Source organism: Lissotriton vulgaris, chromosome 4_1 (assembly GCF_964263255.1).
Source record: "Lissotriton vulgaris chromosome 4_1, aLisVul1.2, whole genome shotgun sequence".
Lineage (NCBI taxonomy): Eukaryota > Metazoa > Chordata > Amphibia > Caudata > Salamandridae > Lissotriton > Lissotriton vulgaris.
Window position 1 is genome coordinate 2,011,794,817 of NC_141691.1, and position 21,117 is coordinate 2,011,815,933.

The following is a 21,117-nucleotide window of genomic DNA, read 5'->3' on the forward strand; positions in this document are numbered from 1 at the left end:
AAATAGTGGAGCAGAGCCGGACACCGGAAAAATGACCTTCCAACGGAATGGCCAGAGATCTCCCTCAGGAGTGGGACAGGAAAAGGCAGGGACCTTCTTCAGCCCAGCCGCAAAGAGCTTCATTGTCCACTCATGGATCACCTTGGGGTGCATGGACTTGCATTCGGCTTGGCCCCAGGGTTTGTGACCCGACCCCAGGCACAAGACGGAGACCTAGTGAGGGTCCGACACCGGCATTTGTCTGTGGAAGTTCCCTCAAGGTTTAAACCCCATAGATTTTTTAAGGTGATAAGCACACTGTGGGCAAATTCTCAAAAAATGGGGTGAACAAAACATAAAAAAATGGTCAAAATATACCAAGGCAGCTCGCCGGATCCACAGTTAGTGCAGAAATAAGGGAACTAATGTCAGCCCACTGGGGTGGCGCTTATGTGGCACTGCAACGTCACTTCCGATGTGGATAACATTGAGCTGACTGATACCTCCTACGGCGTTGCAGAGGTACTGATCAATATTTTCCAGAGCCAGTCTGTAGCTTGGGGAATATTCTACGGTGAGGAACCTGCAATTAGAAGTCTCTATCAGAAATTCTGCATACAAAAAACTCAATTAAATTTGAGAATTGGTTAAACCGTCGAATGTCAGTTGAAGTTCCAGAACTGAGTCGGGTGGCACTGAAAGAAAGGGACTGACGCCAGCAAGAACAAGTGACATGAATATATACACACATGAATACATATATGGGGTCGGACATCACATCCACACAAAAATGAGCGGTATGAGGTAATATGACATCGCATGACCCCTGCAGACGCTAGACTCGAAGATATTGCTAAGCACAAGTTTCTGGATCCAGTCTCATTCCTGAGGCTTTTTAAAAGGTTAGGAATTTGCAGCCAGAAGTTTCTATCGGAAGGAAAAGAATTCGCTAATTATGGCGGAAACAATTTGATTAAGTGAGGAAAGGTATTCTGGTTCCTCTGCCTATAGGATAAGCTGGTGATTGATTGGGAAGCATTGGGGAGAAAAGGTAGAGAATAAAAGACAGGTGGAGTAAGGTATTGCAAGAAGATGTCCAGGGTATTGGGAAGATTTCACAATAACAGTCAATAAATATAGAGACAGGTGTAGAGTGTAAAAAAACCTAAACTTTATTGTACATAGCACATTGTATAAAGATTGTTTAATTACAGTACATTCTGCTACATTCTGGTAAAGTACAGGATCTAGCATGGCGATAGCGTGTCATACAGTACGGTTAGGTGCAGACAGAAGTGGATGGGGACGAGCTGAATGAATGTTTGCATTGCTTTGTAGGCAAGGACTTGATATTAGGGCCCTCGAAGTGCAGGGGTGGGAAGAGATGGAGAGAGCTAGGATCTTTGCGGAAGCGCTGCAGAGCCCGTTGACCCACCCAGCTGAGAACTATTGCTGGCTTAATTTAATGCATTGTTTTTGGACTTGGGCTAGTAGGTGCTTTGGTGGGGTGATGAAAGCTGTGGTGGAGATCAAAGTAACCTAAATGCTAAAACAATTCATGCCATAACGTCATACTCTACTTTGTAGACACAATTGCAGATCCAAGGTTTCATTGGACACTGTCATCAAGTAGGAGGTAGGTCAAGAGACAAAACCATTTGTGTGTATGTTGGAGGATACGAGCTGCGGTGCCAGCAGACACATCTTTGTGGTTCGTAAAGACCAATGAATACATGAAAAAAAGTAATTATCTGTCTCCTAGTCTCGCCTCGACTATTGCATAATTACCAGCATTGTCATTTCACGTTTTCCACCCCAATGCATGCGTGTCCAACATCTCCCCAAAGGGATCTCACTGACAAAGAGTGGATAACCCATCCAGCCAAAAAGAGAACAATTAATACTCAGTAAAAGAGGAATTATTCTGCAGGAATGCTGCTCCCCAGGAGGTAAGTCACCCTTAAATCTGGCACAGGATTAGCTGCCTTCAGAGCATCGAAGTAATGGATACTGAGCCGTTCTATAATAATGTCCATGTCCCCAGACGTTTTGCAATGATGGCAACGGATAAAGTGAATTGCAAGCTCTGCCTACCTCATATGGTCTTAAAATATCGTGCTAGGCGAGGGTTTTGCTCGCATGTGCAAAGCACTGTCAAACGTCCCACTTGACAAACCTTGCCTTTGTGTTGAGAACAGTACCTTCCACTGTCAGACAGGGGATCTCACTTCATGGGTCACAGACAGTCTCTCCCTTTTCCTCACAAGCACCCTTGCCTCATAAGTCGATGATAACTGTTCCCCCTGCTCGATAAAGACCCATGCTTGGCGTGCCTAGAATAGTCCATTGTCAGGTCGGATGAAGGCGCTTGCTTCAACTGTGAAGGACAACAGTTTGCGCCTGCCTGACAAAGACCCTTACCTGTTGGGTGAAGGAGAGTTCTTCCATTGGCTGAATAGTGTTCTTGTATGCTAATCTGCAAATGGTGGCCATCATGTGGTGTTAAACCTTAGCTGCCTTGTAAGGGTCCTCATTTCATGTGTAAGAAGTGCCATTGTCTCGGTCGGAAGAGGATCCTTGCCTATCTCTTTGTCAGAAGGAAACTCTTTCTTACTATTCAATTGCTGAACATTCAGTACCCGAGGAGTATAAATCTAATCCCCAACCTGTTCTTGGTCCCTCAACTGTTCATATGCAAACTGATGTGCTTGTGCATGCCTGAGGATCTGACCTCTAACTGGGATGGGTCTTGAGACAAGCGCCTAGTATCCAAACTCAGGTGATGCAGCCACTCCAGAGGACTTGGAAGCTGGAGGAGGGAGAGGAAAAAGGGGCTTTTTCAGCCACTCACTGACCATGGCCACAGCTATGCGCTCTTCATCAGTTGTCTGTTATTCACAGTGAGTTGTGATGACGTGGGCAAAGACATCTTCTCGGTGGTGCTGTAGTGCCTCCTCGAGAAACAGCTTGACAGGCACTGAGAGATGCTTCCACATATCTGAAGAATGTCCTCATGGAGAAGAGCACGGTCCTGCCATCCAATGGGCTGGGAAATGCCAGCCAACAAGACACACGGACAAACCTGAACATTAGCACACACTCAAATATGTACTTCATACACTACAGTGCGAAATTATTTCCACACGCACAAAATATAGCTACTTTAAACAACCGCTAAACAATCTCTTGAGCCCAGTCCTCCTTGCCTTGTGCTCTCCTTTCAATTTACAATTACAACTTGCCCAGTATTTTCCTCTTCCTTCTCATTTTCACCTTTCCATTAATTTTCTGGTATACATGCTCAATTTCTATTACTATCCTGCATCACTTACTCCATACCACTTCCTTTGTCTCCACCACCCCTCTTTTTATTTTCACATTTTACATGTCCATGTATATTGGTCTCTCGCTAGAAAGTCTTGTGTCTATTCATTCTTTCTCATGCACGCTGCTTTCACTGCACATCGCGTCAATGTGAAGGCGTGGGAATGAACATGTAATGAGCTATCAAGTGACATGCAAAGAAAAGAACCACTGGTCAATCATTCACACATCTTTCCCACAGAGCTTTCTCCAGGGGGTTTTCGCTTCAGAACCAAGGCACATTTCTTGAAAAAGGTCCTTTCTGTCCATGCCTTCTTCTCAATGTTCACACTCATCCGCTGTATGCCATCGAACAGTGTTTGTGTCCAATGGCGTCTCACACTTTTGTACATGCACTATTGCATGTCCTCTCACACATGACCTAATATGCCTATTCTTCTTCTGCATGCTCTCTTCCTCTCACACATCCCTCTCATCCTGCCACACTTACACATGCTCACACTTTTGTGCCACACACCCTCACAGGGTCTGCCACACTCCCTCACTCTGCCAGTCTCTGTGCTGTCAGCTGTCATAATGAAACTCCTGGAGGTCACGTGACCAGTGGTAAGGCTGTGTTAGCCCAGGAGCATATCCTCTCCGGAAGGATGCTGCCCTCAAGCGACCTGCGCCGGGCGGCACACAGTGTCCTGAGCACTATCGTCGGCACCCGCTGATGTCCGATATCCAGAGGGTTGGACCCTTCCAGATGTTGCCGATTACCAAAATCCCTGAAGTGCTTGGTTAGCATTTGTTCCTTTCATGTGTCTCCTGTTAGCTGATGGCTCCTCAGAGGCTAAGGTGGCTATGATCATGTTGCTGGAGGTTTCTCGGTTTTCTCTGCAAATAAAAATCAAAATGACACACAGTTAGGCTTATACACAGCCCATTTTTCACTTAAACCGGTCTTACTCTTATTGGGCAGGACTGTTCAGTGCTTAGGGAAGAGAAACAGTATTTTCATGCAAGTCAACTCTGGCCAACACAGCACAGAAACATATATACCTTTGTATCGAAATTGCACCACATTCTAATTCGTATACAGTCAACTTAAGTCATAACCAGTAAATTTTCATGAGATGGTTCAGATGTCTTCTTTATTGTTTTTATTTTCTCTTTCTTATCAACAGCCAACGCGTTTCGTTCTGTAAGCAGAATTTCTTCAGGGCATTTGTAAATTCCAAGATGTCATTAGATTGATGATTTTAATATCACTCCTAGGTTAGTCTTTTGGCAATGTGCACCTTGGTTATTACAAAAGACAACAGTGAAGAGGGTCTGAGGGGAATAAGAGATTAAAGACCTATATACACCCTACCCCTACTTTAACTAGTAAAAAACACAAAGGGGTGCTATTGGTCTTTAGTGGCTAGAGAATGTCTGTTTAATAATAGATGGGTGTATGTATAGACTATAAGTGTGGGAGAGCAAAGGATAGGAAAAGTAAACCCATCAGCCCACCAGACAGCAGTATATCAAGAGCTGTGGGAGATGAAAAGAGTTGCAGTGCTCAAAAAATGTGTGCCAAATAGAAAGTGGTGATTTAAAATGGACTAGCATGGTCCCTAGTGGTAAACTTTATTCAGGCGGTCACCATGATGACAAGATTAGCTGGGGGCCGCGTAACTAGTTAGCATGGAGGAGTCTCGTTCGTTATCGGAATTAACCAGACAAATCGCTCCACCAACTAAGAACGGCCATGCACCACCACCCACAGAATCGAGAAAGAGCTATCAATCTGTCAATCCTTTCCGTAAACTTTCTATTTAGCACATATTTTTTGAGCACTGCAACTCTTTTCATCTCCCACAGCTCTTGATATACTGCTGTCTGGCTCTCTATCACTGGTGGATCAAACACTAGAAGTTGACCTCACATTTCTTTCATGGTGAGGTACCTAGTGGATACCAGTCTGGGTTCCTAAACCCCAGATGATGATGTTCCGCCAATGGGTGGGCTGATGGGTTTACTTTTCCTATCGTTTGCTCCCTCACACTTATAGTCTATACATACACCCATCTAGTATTAAACAGAAATTCTCTAGCCACTATAGACCAATAGCACCCCTTTGTGTTTTTTACACCTTGGTTATTAGCCTTATTATGTTCATTTGTAAGTCAAAGTTGATTGTAGGGTGTGATGAAGTGATATAATAATCACCCAAGTTTCTCCAGGGCTTATGTGTATCAAGCCCAGCGCCTCGCGTACCTTGCTAAGGCGGTCAATCCACCCGAAACTCCTCTGCGTTTCACGGTTCCCGCCCGTTGCTCGAACAACGGGCGGGAACTGTGAACTTTTGGAAACATTGGCTATAACTGATGGTTTTCCTACTGCAGATTTTGGATATCTGAAATATCATAGTCTGCGATTTGTACCAAAGATGAAAACAGTGATCTCTCTGTAAAATATTGCTCAAGCTTTGGTATTCTTTAAAGACTGTATACTTGAATGATCACCATTGTTGACCTGGGCGCCCCACAGAAATATTATCATAGTAGTACAATGGTACAACTAGCCAAAGAGCTTGTAAACATTGTTATGTAAGTAGCTACCCACCTTAGTGAAAAAGAACCAAACTCCAACCATTCAAATGCAAGCACAGTAAAGAATAAAGCAAGGGTTGTTTCCTAATGCGAGTCCATCTTTTTGAAACTGGAGAAATGGCTCTTTTATTGTGAAAGCCTCTATTTGACCAACTGTTCTTGCTGTTAATGGTAGCAGAAGAGCAACCTTCTAAGATATGTACTTTATTTAAGCTTCGTGGATCGGCTCACACGGGCTTCTCATCGGTTGTGAGAGGGCAGTCTTCAGTTGCAATGAAACTGGGGGATGCTTCAAACGGGGGAAAACTTTGACGTGTTCTTCGGGACACTCTTTGATCAGTTTATGAGGGGAAGAGAAGCAGAAAAAAGCTCAGGTAAAGGTGTTGAGAATGTTTGGCCGAAAATCTCTGACAGCGCGAGCATGCTGACCCAGTACTGACTGGCATTTACAGCTGATGGTGGTGAACAGATCGTGGTTGGGCTTACTTCAGTGGTGGAAGACCTTGTTCAAATGATCTAGGTTCAATTCCCATTCATGGAATCCTCTTGCATACGAGCAGAGCATGTCTGTCGAGTCATAGCCTGCACTTGGCGTTCTGCAGTCAAAGAAACTTTGTTGTGAATTGTCCTCTTCCATCATACTCTGCACTTTAATTAAGAGAACATCTGACCTCATTCCTCCCTCTTTGTTAATATAAAACACTGAGTTCCTGTCGTCTGTTTGAACCACGACTGAGGAAGCCTTGATTCGTGGCAGGAATGACTATAACCCCAGCCTGATGGCTCAGAATTCTAGCATTCATATGGAGGAGTTGTTCTGTATGAGACCAGTTGCTGCTGGTAGTCAACTCCTGGAGATATGCTTCTCAACCCTCCATGGATGCATCAGAGGTCATCGCAAAGTTTAGAGACACCTGACGGAACAGTATTCTTATACTTATATTTTGTCTCAGGGTTCTATCAAGGTAATTCTGCTATCATTATTTAACTTATGGTGATCTCATCAAACGAGCCTGTCACCTGTGCCCATTGGTTGTTTAGTTGCCGATGCAATGGTCACATAAGCATGTGACAAAATAGTAGCAAAGGGATACAAGACGGCACCATCCTAGAAGGCATTTGCAATGGTGAACTGTCGCACTGTGTTTCCCTTGCATTTTATTGGCCAGTGTGTCGTCAATGCAGCCTGTATTTTGAAGGGAACGTTGTGGGAATTGAAGAAATTGATGTACATAAACAGCACTCATTTCCCTTCTTCTCCCACTCCTCTCCCTGTGAGCACCATGAATACCATAAACTATTGACCGTATCACTCTGCCAGTAAGAGCCCATACCTATATGCATATGCACAGCCATTCTAGGCACCATGGCCTTTTTACCCATTGAAATCCCCGGCTTCCCTCCTGCGCGTATCTTACACCCCCTCTCTCATGCATAGACCATGAAACCCTCTTCCTCTGCGCGACCCTGCTGCGAAAGGCAACCCTCCTGCTTGACCCACACAAAACCCCCCATTCCCTCTTGAGGAGGCATCCTTCGCCTTAGCTGACATAGCCCTCCCCAGCTGCACCTGACTGCCCCCGCTCTCTCATGTACGGGTCATAAGATCTCTCTCTCTCTCTCTCTCTCTCTATGTGACTCTGTCCCCGTGTCCACCCTGGCTCCCCCTCCCTTCTCCTCACATGAGCAGGCCGTAAACCTTCTTCTTCTGCAAGACCCTGTCCTTGAGAACCACGACCGCGCCTGACCAACACCTCCTTTCCTTCCATGAATGCCCCTCTGTTGACCAGCCTTCCCTCCGCGCTCGATTGTCCACGCGGCATGAATACCACTCCTTTGATGACCCCTTCCCCCGAGTCCGGCTGACCACACATGTCCGAGGCCATCGCCTAAGCCAGGAGATACCATTTACTGCCCTTATTGTATGAAGTCACTCCTCTTCAAAGGACCCACTATTGATCCTGGCCACCCCACCCCCTGGCTATGATTAGGCGCGCACATCCTAAACTGTTGATGAGACACTCAGCTGCGTGATTGCCCTCCCCTCTTATCAGCAGGTCAAGGGTCCCTATTGTGAACACATGTGGGGTGGGATTGACACGAGGATTATAGGGTTATCTTTCCTTCGTTTCACAATGCTGTGACTGTAATGCCAAGTGTTTTGTAAGGTATAAAAGGTTGAGTCTCAGCTCACTTGTTAGAGCACCTCCCGATGACACCTTGCTTCGTGTCTGAAATGACTGGCTCTCCTCATGAGAATTAAACTCTGTTCTTGATTCCTGCATCCAGCGCCCGTCTCTTTATTTGATAACTATTCAGAATGGGAACTAAGAGGCGTCTTGCGCCAGCAGCCTGGGCATCGATAGCAATGCGGGCTCATTTTCTACAATTGGCGTCCCAACGCGGGGCCCATCAGTGACATAAGGTTCGGTAAGAGAGATCCAGACGAAGAAGCGAACATCTAAAATAATCGGAGTATACCTGCCTTGAGAGGGCCCTAGCCCGGCTGCCGATCAAAAGAACTTCGCCAATTCTGAACGGACCTCTCTTGAGTGACCTATTGTCCTGACTGGAATCCCACAGGAATGCTACACGGAGTAAGAGAACGATCGGGCGCTGGAAGGAGGAAGGCGAAGAACTGCCCACACGGTCCGGTCCGGGTAAGGTCGCGTAAATGCGACAAATTGTGAAATGATTGTTTTGGATAATACTAGTATTACGCTTTGTTGAAACCCTCTGGAGATTCACTGTCTGCAAACGGAGAAAACAACAGGCTCTCTCTCTGCAAGCAGTGAAGGATAGGTAACGCAGACTTTTGTCCCCATTGTAATCCGTCGTGCTTATCTTCCTCCCCCACTGTTTCCCGAACTACCGTTCGTGGATTATTGTCTGGAGATTCTTTGTCTGCAAACGGGGAGGAACAAGGTCTCTCTTTGCAGGTAGAGAAAGAGTGGGTAACGATAACTTTTCGTGCCCACTTATTCTCCCCACTGATTGGTTTGATTGACCGTACATTAAGTGTTCGGTATTGGTTCGTTTGAGGTATTCACCGCCGCCAAACAACGGAGAATAGAAATATTCTGCCTAGTCTTTGCCCGCCGTGATAAGATAGGTAATGCAGACTTTTGTCCCCGTTGTAATCCGTCATGCCTATCTTCTCCCCATTGGTTGGTAGCCTGTTTAGCCCGGACCGCTTATTAGAGTCGAACCATCCAGCTCCACTGGAGGGCACATCTAATAAGGACCTGTTCATTAAAGTGTGGACTAGTCGCTATAGCTTATAATAGGTTATGGCATAAAAATAAAAAGAAAAGGAGTTGAGCGAAATCAGTAGGCCACTGAGGAGTTATCAACTTCGCTAAAAATAAAATAAGAAACGTTAGAAATAACCCGTAATAAGAAACATAAAAATGGCGAGGGAAGACAAGCTTGACACCAAGGCAAGCCACGAGGTAACTAGGTTCCGTTGCCTATTCCTGCCCTAAACATGTCTGCCTCATTGCCCACCACGCCCAAATAACGGTCACATGAAATAGATACAAATCAATAGGTACCTACCCCCATTCCGGAAACTCCCGAAATGCCGCAGGTCCGCGGATACGCCCATCCGGTAGGCGAGGCCTCGAGGCATGCGGGGCTCGCCTGGACGCAGTCGGAAGGGGAGGCTGTGGGGCGGACGGCCCAGAAAACGGTGATGGCCTCTCCTTCTCTCCTCTTCTGCTGCCCTGCGGGCCACGGGGGGGGGGGGGAGCTGCCTTGCTTCAGCCACCGACCCCCCCCCCCCCCCCTCCTCTGTCTCTCGCCTGGACCGGCCCGCGAAGAAGGCCGAAGCCACAAACAAGAGCGGCGGCGCTTACATGTAGTCCCGCCACATGCCGACGCCTGGATAGTTACAGGTAGTCCCGCCACATTTCAAATTCCTGGAGAGTTGGAGGTAGTCCCGCCACATGTCCACGCCTGGAAGTTACAGGTAGCCCAGCCACACGACAACGCCTGGACAGTTACAGGTAGTCCCGCCACATGTCAAAAAGGGGGGGGGGCTGTCTTGCCTCAGCCACCGACCACCCCCCCCCATCTTCAATAGCCGGCACGGCCAATATCGAAACGGCGGAGCCAAGGATCGGCGAGGGGTCGCTGGAAGGGGGAGGTGACGCGAACGAGCCTCCCCCACCTCCCTCCAGGTGGAGGCTTCCAGCGACACCCCAACGCTCTTACTTAAAGAGGGTCCACATCGAAAAGCGGTCTTTTGCCCGGGGCGGGCACATGCCCCATACCGTCTCTCCTCGACCTTGAAGATTCTATAAGAACCGGGGGGCTCCCGACCCTTCTGCATGGGTGCCCCCGTCCCCCCTCATTGGGACCCGCGACATCGACACGCTCCTGCCGGCGCCAGCCTCAGTTTGGAAATGGCTAAAACACAGCCAAAGTACAGACTTGTTCAGTTCCGGTGGAACACCAGAATGACCCGGTAGGAAACTTGTTGTTGCCCTCCCCACTCTTTGACTGATGGTCCATTTGTTAGACTGCTACCACATTGCGAAAAACATTTTGAACTGCCAACAGAAGGTTCTGGTCGAACCATGAGTCATCGGAGACATTCTGACTATACCGGTACCTGCCTGACCTCGCCCAAAATGGCGCCGATACATGAAAACGGAACTTTCGAACTCCCTGTTCGCCCGGATTGCTCGAATATTGGTGCTCTGAGATATATATGCATTTTTGGACAATGAAAGTCGATAAGATGGATAGTGATTATGTGCTTAGAGAAGAAAGCAATACAGATATTGATCATGTGTTTTGAAAATGAACTGATTTAGGGTGGGTACTGATTGAGAATGGGAACAATGAATTGGTGTAATTTAGACAGTGAACGAGCATCTGGATAATGAATTAATTTATTTTTGACTGAATACTCGACATGCATCATGCTTGCTCTGTGGTAAAGTTCGATACGATTTTATTGCACTGCCGCACTTTATGCAATGAACTGCCATCAACTTCTTTCTTCCTATGTACAGTTCCAATCTGCTCCGTGGCTGGTCCACGGGATTGTAGGCCTGTATTTGTACCTCGACACTTTTTATTAAAAGTATTTTGAAAAAGAAAGCATGGTTGTAGCAGTTGCATTAATGAGTTTTGGATGTCTTACTACTGTGAGCGAAGAATAAGTATGATGAAAGATGTAGATCAAAAGGATCAGATATTTAGCAGCTACATTATGTATCACAGGCAGCCAGAAAAGTGTTTTAGACACCCTTAAAACGACACCACAGAAATGCCACCTGACCGTCACCCTCGCACCCGACAAAGAGGGTTACGACCGAGTAACTCATGTAGATACGCAGATCGTCAATGATTATCTATCTGACATTACTGGTCCCTCTGGGCTTAAACGCCGAGATGGTAAAGAAATGCAGTACGTGGAGATGGGTCGAGTATGTGGTAGGTAAAAACATTTTCGGACTACTGCATGCTGATGTACTTTGAATGCTGCCCCCCACCCCTTCTTTTTCCTCCCTTCTGCAGGTCACGTCAGAACGTCGGCTGAAGTGTGGGAGAGCGATGATCGAACCACCGACGAAAAGGGAAGGAGGGAATATGTGCATAGTCCTCATAACGATAAGTTTTTAAAAGACGTAGACTTAAACATGACTGTTCCTCCTTAGAACATAGCAACTGGGAGGATGGACTGACATAGAAACTGGACAGGTACTGAATGACGAAAAATTGACTAGAAATGACGCGTTAAATAATGTAACTGGACGTTTGACTAGGTAGGGAAAGGACAAAGAAAAATATACGGGTAAGGGTTACCACGGCACCACCCGTCTGGGAAGTTAGAAATGTTGCTGGTGTTCAAAATGCACTGCCCCCTTTTTCACACTCTTATAGATGTAGCCAAGCTGTCCGACTGTTCTCCCGATCAATACTTGCCGTTGCCTCAGCCTGGAGAACTTCCCACCAAAGGAAGGAACTGAAAAATGGTTTAAGATCCAACCATGGGTAAATAGCACGACCAGGCTAATTTCTGACCGACCAACTGAGGTGTAAGTATTGGCAATTGAGAACGCTGGCCGACATAACTAGCGAGAAGGAAAAGGAGGGAAGGGTAGAAAGAGCTAAGCACATAGATAAATAGGATAGTAAAGATACGTAGGATATAATATGGATTTTGTTGGCCACCTGTTTCCTGTCCTGTCGTGAATGTCTTATATATGTGTAATGCATGTGCCGTCTTCCCTGTCTGAGTTTGTGTGTGTGTAATGTACGGATTTATGTCTTCCCTCTGTCTGTATTTGCGTGTTACCTGACCTTTGCTGTTCTGTGTTGTGAGCGCACTAAATGACCTATTTTCGTACACGTCTCTCTCTCTCTCTCTCTCTCTCACCACCCCCTTATCTCTCTCTCTCTCTCTCTCTCTCTCTCTCTCTCTACATGTCATACGTGTACCGAATGGCTCGTTTAGATTGCGGACGACTCTCACTCTCTATGAGAGTCTCCCTATTTTCTCTCCCTCTTTTTGGTAAAATTGTGCCCCACCGGCACCAGTCTGATTTGATACTTATTGAACGCGGAGGTGTTCAGCGAAATTGACCGAAATAAAAATGATTGTAACTCGCCATATTACTACCTCTCCTTTCTGCAAAATTATGAACTTAAATTGGCTGAGAAGGAAAGGACAGGTAAGACGACTAAGGTCCCCCAAATCTGGCCATTCATAGGGGAACTGTATGTCAATGGCACCCTATTTTTCTGTTCATCAGAGACGAACGCCAACGTCTAGATTGACCCCCAATGCCCAGATTGCCCCCCCCCCCCCTTTTTGCACCCAAGCGCGAGCGCCCGAAGCATCCCCGCCCCATTTGATAGACCCCAGCTGCTGTCCCGGATATAAACATGATGACCATGAGTAGCTGTTGAACCTCGAGAAAACCTTGTTTTGCCTGACTCTCGAAGATGGCACCCCCGCCCTGTTTGAAAAGGTTAGCCAGTCCTGAAGGGAAATGCTCCGTAATGTTGAATATGATGTAATGCACAGTTGATGGGAATCTCATTTATCCTCACTTGAGTTATAAATAGGACGATGAATAAACCTGCCATAAACTCAGTAGGAATGCTGACACATGCACTGCTTGGTAATGGACCTCTGACTGTGACCAGTGAGCGTATCTCCCAAATGTGTAGAATTGAGGGAGGAATTCACATGCGTAGATATCTTCTTCTGCCATTTCTCTAAAACCTTGTCTTGTACCTATTCAAAGATTCACGATCACCGAAGGAGATGGGTCAGATGTGACGTACAGCCTGACTGCAGATCTTGGGACACGTATGACCTCGACCAAAGGTGGAGCTGCAGAGCAACAAGATACGGGACGAGACCGCAATTTCAACGTGGAAAATGAAAAATGACGGGCCGCCTTGAAGCCCTCCGTCTGCTAACCCACGTGTGCCTGGAGTCTCCGTCCCCCTTCTTTGGGCCCGATTGATGGGCCTGCCTGCTTGTTATCCTTTGCTCCCTTGGTCCCTTTTGTGTGTCCCAGGAACTCTGACCCAACTCCGCTCTCTCTCCTATCGACTATTTGAACCACCCTCACCCTCTTTTCCACGTGACTTTTTGCCAAAGGAAAGAACTGCATTCATATGGGAATAGGGTGTTGCCACGGAAAATATAGGTGCCGAGCATAAGGCGCCGCCAAACGGATTGTTTAGGGAACAGGACTGTGGTCTAACAGCAGAGGACTGACCGCACCCTGCAACGCGTAAGGATAGAACAGAGCTGGACCTATAGCTCCACCGCCGGTGCTCAACAGCGCCAACGAAAGTACACGGACTAGAGCCTACCAGTGATGGCTCACTGATAAAAAGACACTGTGACGAAGAAATCTTGTGTATTGACCTGAATTCCGCTCTCAACTACTTGGTCGAAACTGTTCATTGGTCACATTTTTAAGTTAGAAAGATTTATGCTATGTAGTGCGTTTAATTGTCAGGAACACAACGAAATGCAATTTCCTATGTGCTGCATTCTGCCCATCACCTCAACTGTCTATGATTGTACGCCAAATGTTAGTATCGACAAAATGCTAATTCATCAACGATGCCTGTCCCCCTGTAACCCTATCAATCACAAAAAAAATGACTGCTGTAATGTAAAAAGGGGCGACTGTGGGAATTGAAGAAATTGATGTACATAAACAGCACTCATTTCCCTTCTTCTCCCACTCCTCTCCCTGTGAGCACCATGAATACCATAAACTATTGACCGTATCACTCTGCCAGTAAGAGCCCATACCTATATGCATATGCACAGCCATTCTAGGCACCATGGCCTTTTTACCCATTGAAATCCCCGGCTTCCCTCCTGCGCGTATCTTACACCCCCTCTCTCATGCATAGACCATGAAACCCTCTCCCTCTGCGCGACCCTGCTGCGAAAGGCAACCCTCCTGCTTGACCCACACAAAACCCCCCATTCCCTCTTGAGGAGGCATCCTTCGCCTTAGCTGACATAGCCCTCCCCAGCTGCACCTGACTGCCCCCGCTCTCTCATGTACGGGTCATAAGATCTCTCTCTCTCTCTCTCTCTATGTGACTCTGTCCCCGTGTCCACCCTGGCTCCCCCTCCCTTCTCCTCACATGAGCAGGCCGTAAACCTTCTTCTTCTGCAAGACCCTGTCCTTGAGAACCACGACCGCGCCTGACCAACACCTCCTTTCCTTCCATGAATGCCCCTCTGTTGACCAGCCTTCCCTCCGCGCTCGATTGTCCACGCGGCATGAATACCACTCCTTTGATGACCCCTTCCCCCGAGTCCGGCTGACCACACATGTCCGAGGCCATCGCCTAAGCCAGGAGATACCATTTACTGCCCTTATTGTATGAAGTCACTCCTCTTCAAAGGACCCACTATTGATCCTGGCCACCCCACCCCCTGGCTATGATTAGGCGCGCACATCCTAAACTGTTGATGAGACACTCAGCTGCGTGATTGCCCTCCCCTCTTATCAGCAGGTCAAGGGTCCCTATTGTGAACACATGTGGGGTGGGATTGACACGAGGATTATAGGGTTATCTTTCCTTCGTTTCACAATGCTGTGACTGTAATGCCAAGTGTTTTGTAAGGTATAAAAGGTTGAGTCTCAGCTCACTTGTTAGAGCACCTCCCGATGACACCTTGCTTCGTGTCTGAAATGACTGGCTCTCCTCATGAGAATTAAACTCTGTTCTTGATTCCTGCATCCAGCAGCCTGGGCATCGATAGCAATGCGGGCTCATTTTCTACAACGTTTTTCCTTGGTCAGTGTCCAAGACTGCTCCCAGGAAGTGTATTTGCCTATGGAGAAATCAACAGTGATTTTTCTTAGTTGATGGAAAGCCCCAGCTCTCGGAAGAACTATAGGCCAGGCTGGGTAGATGCTGCTGTAGAGTTGTATGAACATCATTTTATTAACTAGTTGTTTAAGTAGGGGAAGACTTGATGATCATGTCGCGCTAGATAGGCTGCCACTGGTGTCATGCACTTTGTAAAAATTCTTGGAGCCAATTTCAATCCAAATGGCAACACTTTCAATTGACGATGGCAGCCCGCCGTGAGTGCTAACAACATCAAGGGTCAAAGTTTTGTCACAAATTCTCTTTCCACTAGAAGAATGTCCTCCAAAGACACAGTTCCAAATAATGTGTTTATTTATTGGAGTTTTCCTTTAACTGTCACAGATCTATATTGGTCTCTGTTCTGTTGAACTCTTTTTGATAAGAAAAAAAGAAAATAGAATCCTATATTTTGGATTTGGAACGCATTCTATAGTTTCCCTTTTCATCCTGGAATAGAAATTTGTCTTGAAGCAGATGCATGTTATGGTGTGTTACTCTACTTATCGCAGTTGAAAGTATTAAGGTCATCCACAGGGAATACATGAGAAGGGACGCTGCCGGTGATGTGGGTATTAATGATGAATGGGTATCATCTGTGCCTGAAAAGGAAAATCTCAACTGTGATAGAGCTCTATCATCGCTTCTTTCAGGAGCGAGCCTGGTTGGCAGAAGACATTGTAGTGATCTTCGAGACTATCACTGGAGGAGGTGACTGCAGAGGATGAAGATGTTCTTAAACTGGATTATTGAATGGTATAACAGGCTGATAGATTTACAAGGTAGAGGATGAGGTTCTGGTGAGAAAGAAGGCCTCATTTTCTGGTAGGTTTGGTTGTAGATTGGACACCAGAACTTTGATTTCTCATCAGATATGAGGATGGAGATGGTGACAAGCCTGCCATCGGAGGGCCTACTGAAGAACACGTTGGTGAAAGAGAAAAAACAGACAATAGATGTCAATTGTGTTGGGAGTGTATGATTTTTATGCACTTCAATGAGAAGAACTCACTGTGATGTCTGGTGAATCCTCTCAATGTCATTTAGATCGTCCGAGGATGGTCACTTTGACAGTAAGAGTTAAAGTTCTGAGAGGGTCACTATATTGTAGACGTCAAACGGTGATGTCTCGACGGCATTGGTGCAATAGTTCTTCTCTGATTACTTTAAGGCGACAGGAATTGAGAATGATGCTTTGACAATGACGTCGATCATTTTGTCTCTAACACAGTTGTCTCAGATATCAATGAAGCAGAATGTCATGGAGACAGATCTTTGTCTGTGTGCCTGCGTTGGTAAGGGCCCACCTTAGACAGCAAGCACATTGGGGCGGAGGCTCTCGACATCGATGTTGATAGCCTTGACATCGATTTGAATGACGTCTGGAGTGACAACGTCGATGATAAACTAGTTAGCTTCACTCTTCTCTAAAGATGTCCCTCATGGGAAGTCCACATCAGAGAGTGATTCTTTTAAGCATTGATGCCTTGAGAGGTTGTGCCTTGCAGCTGCTTCCTCTTCTTCCTCTCCTCGCTAGTCTTCATACTTTGAGGCATTCCTCAAAGTCTAATGACCTCCCTGTCTTTAAGAGATCTTTTGTACATCTTTTGGCAGATATTGCAGTCTTTCACAGTGTGAGATGGAAGAAGATACACTACACAGACCTTGTGAGGGTCTATAACTCCTTTCTTTTTACAGAAGGAGGGGCACTTGTCAAATAGAGAAGGCATCTGGAGAGGAAAATATTCTCTAAATGTCGAAAGAAATCTAATTAGACAGTTGAAAAAAATTGAGAAATTGAAAGTTACTCTCAAAGACTTGATTTTTTGAAGCAAAAACCAAGAACCAAAATCTCTTAAATGCACTTGGATCCTTCTCACAGGAGTCAGAAAAAAAGAACTGGGGGGGATGCGGCAGACTGCCAGTACAAGCCATCAAGAGTAGAGGGATCACCTGGAAGTCTATCAAACTTTTTTTTTCTTACTTTGTTCACATTTCGAATCTGCCTTTGTACCTGAGATGTTGAAATGTAGTTTTATAATATTGCTGGGATGAGCCAGTTTGGTTTGCAGAAAAAAATCCCACGTTTGATAGACTGCTACAAGGTGTTGTTTCATCCTATGAAAAAAATGATTCTTGACAACCTGTGTTATATTCTATGAACAACATATCTATATTACGGTGTGTTGGGTTCACGCAGACAGTAGGAGATCATTCAAACTTTTATGACTCTCAATAAAGATACTACGATGCAGAAAGGCAGTTTCTTACTTTTGAGATGGACTGCGCTGCCTGACAGTTTTCTTATGCACTTTTCTGTGCTGTCTGCAAAGTGTTCTTTTTATATTTCTTCCACATTAGACATCGTTTTGGAGACTACTTTACATTGAGAATTAACCCTTTTTTGGGTTAATCTTAGGTGGATTTGATGCAGTATCAGAGACTTCACCTTAAAAACTGTGCCCTTTCACCTTGGATTTCTAAAGCCACAAGAGCAACTGTTCTTCTCTGTCTTTAAGTGTATTTGTTGAAAATCTCCCGAAGATCTTTTAGTCTTTCGTTTTATGGGCTTGCTATAAGCAATAAATGCATTCCTTGAGAGGATCAACTGTATTTTACCCACAGGTCTATAAATATCTTTTTTTTCAGGAGATCCAGACCTAACTCAAACTGGGCAAGAAGCAAGTCTCTAAAACAGCGTCTGCTTGACTAAGAGTTGGAGATTATTATTATAAGACCCAAAATAGATCTAAATTTAGAGATACAAGTACAGCTCAAATTAACTCTCTTCACATACCATGTGGAGTAGAAACCTGAGTGATGGTGGACTCTAGGGCATGTGATCTTTACTGTGCCTTTTCCCTCATCATTTGGAGCTTGGTCTGTTTCAATGAGATGGGTAGGCTACTTAAGTGGCATGTGTGCAACTTCTATTGCTATGTTTAACATGATACTCTATGGTAATGTTACTGTGGGAGTCCAGGCTCAATAATGGAGAAGATTCAAGCATGTGAAAGATACAATGCTGGAGAAACAATTTTAAATGCGGTGTATGACGCCGGGTGGTGCCAGATATGTATCAAGTGATTTTATGCAATGCTGACCAGACATGCAGAGACCAAGCACATACATAACATCACTTTCCGAGGCCTGGCAGTTCCCTGAATTCCTCAGCCCAGTAGGTGTTAGAAAGATATGAGAAGCACATAGATAAGTGGGTCTGTGATTAGCAATCTAGAGAAGGATCACAGCTTCCAAAATAACAGTTGTTACAGAAAGTATGTAACCTTTTCTTTCAATAGGTACTATTATCTCTGCATATTCTTTATCTTTAATGATTACGTAGCTATGTCAAGCTAATTTTAACAAATGGGCAGTGAATAAGTAAAAATAAGACAACCTAATAACAAATGTATCCCTGGCCTTCCAAACAACTCTACAGTTCTGGCATCTGAATCAAGCACAGAGGTTGTGGTAAGGTAGGGAGAGAACATTAAACTACTGCTGTGCAGGTGTCTTGCAAAGGCATATGCCACAAAAAACAAGCAGTGGTCACTCTGCCCCGCGTTTAATGTACAACAAATCCTTCATGTTGCCCTCTTGACTGGCTACCTGAAGAAGGCCGCTGGCCAACATCTAATCTGCTTCGTTATAGCCATACCCTTGATAACACTTCTATAGATGAAAAGTAGAGTCCTGTTGCTGGAAATATTATACCTGTAAACAGAGCTGTGGATGTGAAGGTGTAAACATAGCTGACAATGGAACAGACTACTTAATATGGAATTTCACAACTACATGGACGATTCTACTCCTGGGGGAGAGGAGTCGGCCTAACGGCAAAGTGGTCAACCTCAAATCTGTGGAACTGGGTTCGAGTCTCAGCAATGACGCTGTACATCCTGCGATTCTGGGCAAATCACTTAATCTCCCCGTGCCTAACATAAAAATGAACGTGTCCTCGTGTGATGCAACTGGTGCTATGTAAGGTGCTCTGATACCCGATTCGGGTCAAGTTTGCGCTATATAAACCTCTATAAAATAAACATAAAATAAAAAAAATCTATGCCTAAACATGGGGATCTTGCTCGCTGTGCACATAATTCAAGCTATTCCTCACTAAGAAGGCCAAGCAAGGCTGAACCCGATCTGGACTTGTGTGTTCCTTTTTAAAGGGGGGGCCCATCTGGTAGTTTGGAGTAGGCTGTTCATATTAGCGGCAGGGTCAGTGATGATTTGCAATTCTAGACAGAGGTCTAGTTTTGATGGAATGTTGTGACCATCATAAGAAAGATTGATTGGTTTAGCATCAACTACAACGATAAGAAACGGAATCTCATCCTGCTAGTTTGTTATTGTGACCTAGTTTTGAAGGGAAGGTTTAGCATCACAACTATTCTAGGTAACAAAATACAGAGCCATCAAATGAGGCAATCCCATGAGGCAATCCCAAGTTAAGGTTCCACTCAGCAGTAATATAAGGATCAGGAAGAAATCTCTTCAACAAAACATTTGAAAAATGATGTGCCAAACACCCAGCATTTCAGATGCTAAACCTGCAGCTACATCCAGAGGCCTCAGGTTGAAAAGTACAGGAAACCTCAACGACCTACATTAATAAATATGGTGGGTACTCTACTGGTTGACATCTATCATCATGTTGGGAAATACATCAGAGAGGTCCCATCCAAGACACCTCAGCCTTTCAGATGCCTGACAAACAATTACAGGACGTTTATGACTATCCTCCTTTTGAGGGTTAAGGAAAGACTGGCATCCTGGAAGAAAAGGTGGGACTTTGTCACCATTTAAAGGAAATCAGTCGGATCCTTGGGTATAAATGTAGGGTTGGTCTTCAGTATAACCTTCTCGCTTTTGACTCTCTCAAATCCACCATGCTGATGTAAGCGATAGGAAAGTGGCTACTTTCCAGTATATGTACTTTAGTGGTACTTTGTGGATCCGTTCGAAGGGAGCAGTATCAGCCGACTCCGGACAGTATTGAGCTCCCACGACATATGGAAGCACTCGAAAGAGTCCCGTCATAAACTGTTGTATCTTTCTTTGAGAGAACAAAGTGGTTGAGGTGACTTGCTTCTACTAACTCTTGATATTACCACCATATGGACACACACAAATGAATATTTTAGGTCCCTTTTAGCTAACTCTAGCAACCCTGGTAGTATTGGGTCTTGCTGTATAAACGCATATGTATATATTCACTGGAAAAAACAAAGGTTTAGGGGTTAGGTGAACATGTCAGTTAAAGTAGACCGTTTTAAACTTACACAGCCACTGAAATGCACCAGTTAGTTATTTTAAGTAGTAGTAGTTTCTCCTTTATTAGGGCTCGCCTGCTGATGCGCTTGCGCATAGCTGGCGAAGCTCTATAGTGGCTTATCCAGAGTTTAACCACTGGCGATTCCACTGGCGATTCCATGCAGTGCATGTGCTTTTTAACTCACTGCGCAAGCGCAATGAATTAAAATGCGCGTACACAGCATGGAATCGTCAGCTTGGTGCCTCCAGCAGCTCTTTCCGCTCCGCCCCCTGCTGCATCAAAGGCTTTGCGCTCTGCCTCAGCCCAGCCATTCTCCTCCCCTAATTGCCCCCTGCTGCATCAAAGGCTTTTTCATGGCCGGCCGGCCTTGTTTTCAGTTTCACGGCCGCCAGGCCGTGTCTCTCGTTTTTGCCGTGCTGCGCCAATGCTTGTTTTCCTACTGTTCCTCCTTATTACGACCTTCCCACTCCCTCCTTTCCTCTCAGCTATATTCCGTCCATCTTTAATTCCTTTCTCCTGGCTGCTTTCTTCCCTCTTGCCTTCACTTCTTTCTCCATTACAGTTTTTCCACGAATT

General features: G+C 45.5%; 1 protein-coding gene across 2 annotated transcripts in view; it reads right to left on the reverse strand.

Annotated features, from left to right (window-relative positions):
- Positions 1–1,128: 1,128 nt before the first annotated feature.
- Positions 1,129–21,117, reverse strand: part of LOC147724873 (microtubule-actin cross-linking factor 1, isoforms 6/7-like) — a 540,420-nt gene continuing 520,431 nt past the window's right edge. For both annotated transcript variants that reach the window (XM_086966403.1, XM_086966402.1), the window contains exon 40: positions 1,129–4,182. In XM_086966403.1, the coding sequence (XP_086822529.1) occupies positions 4,154–4,182 (29 nt within the window). In that variant the 3' untranslated portion in view covers positions 1,129–4,153. The remainder of the gene's footprint in view (positions 4,183–21,117) is intronic.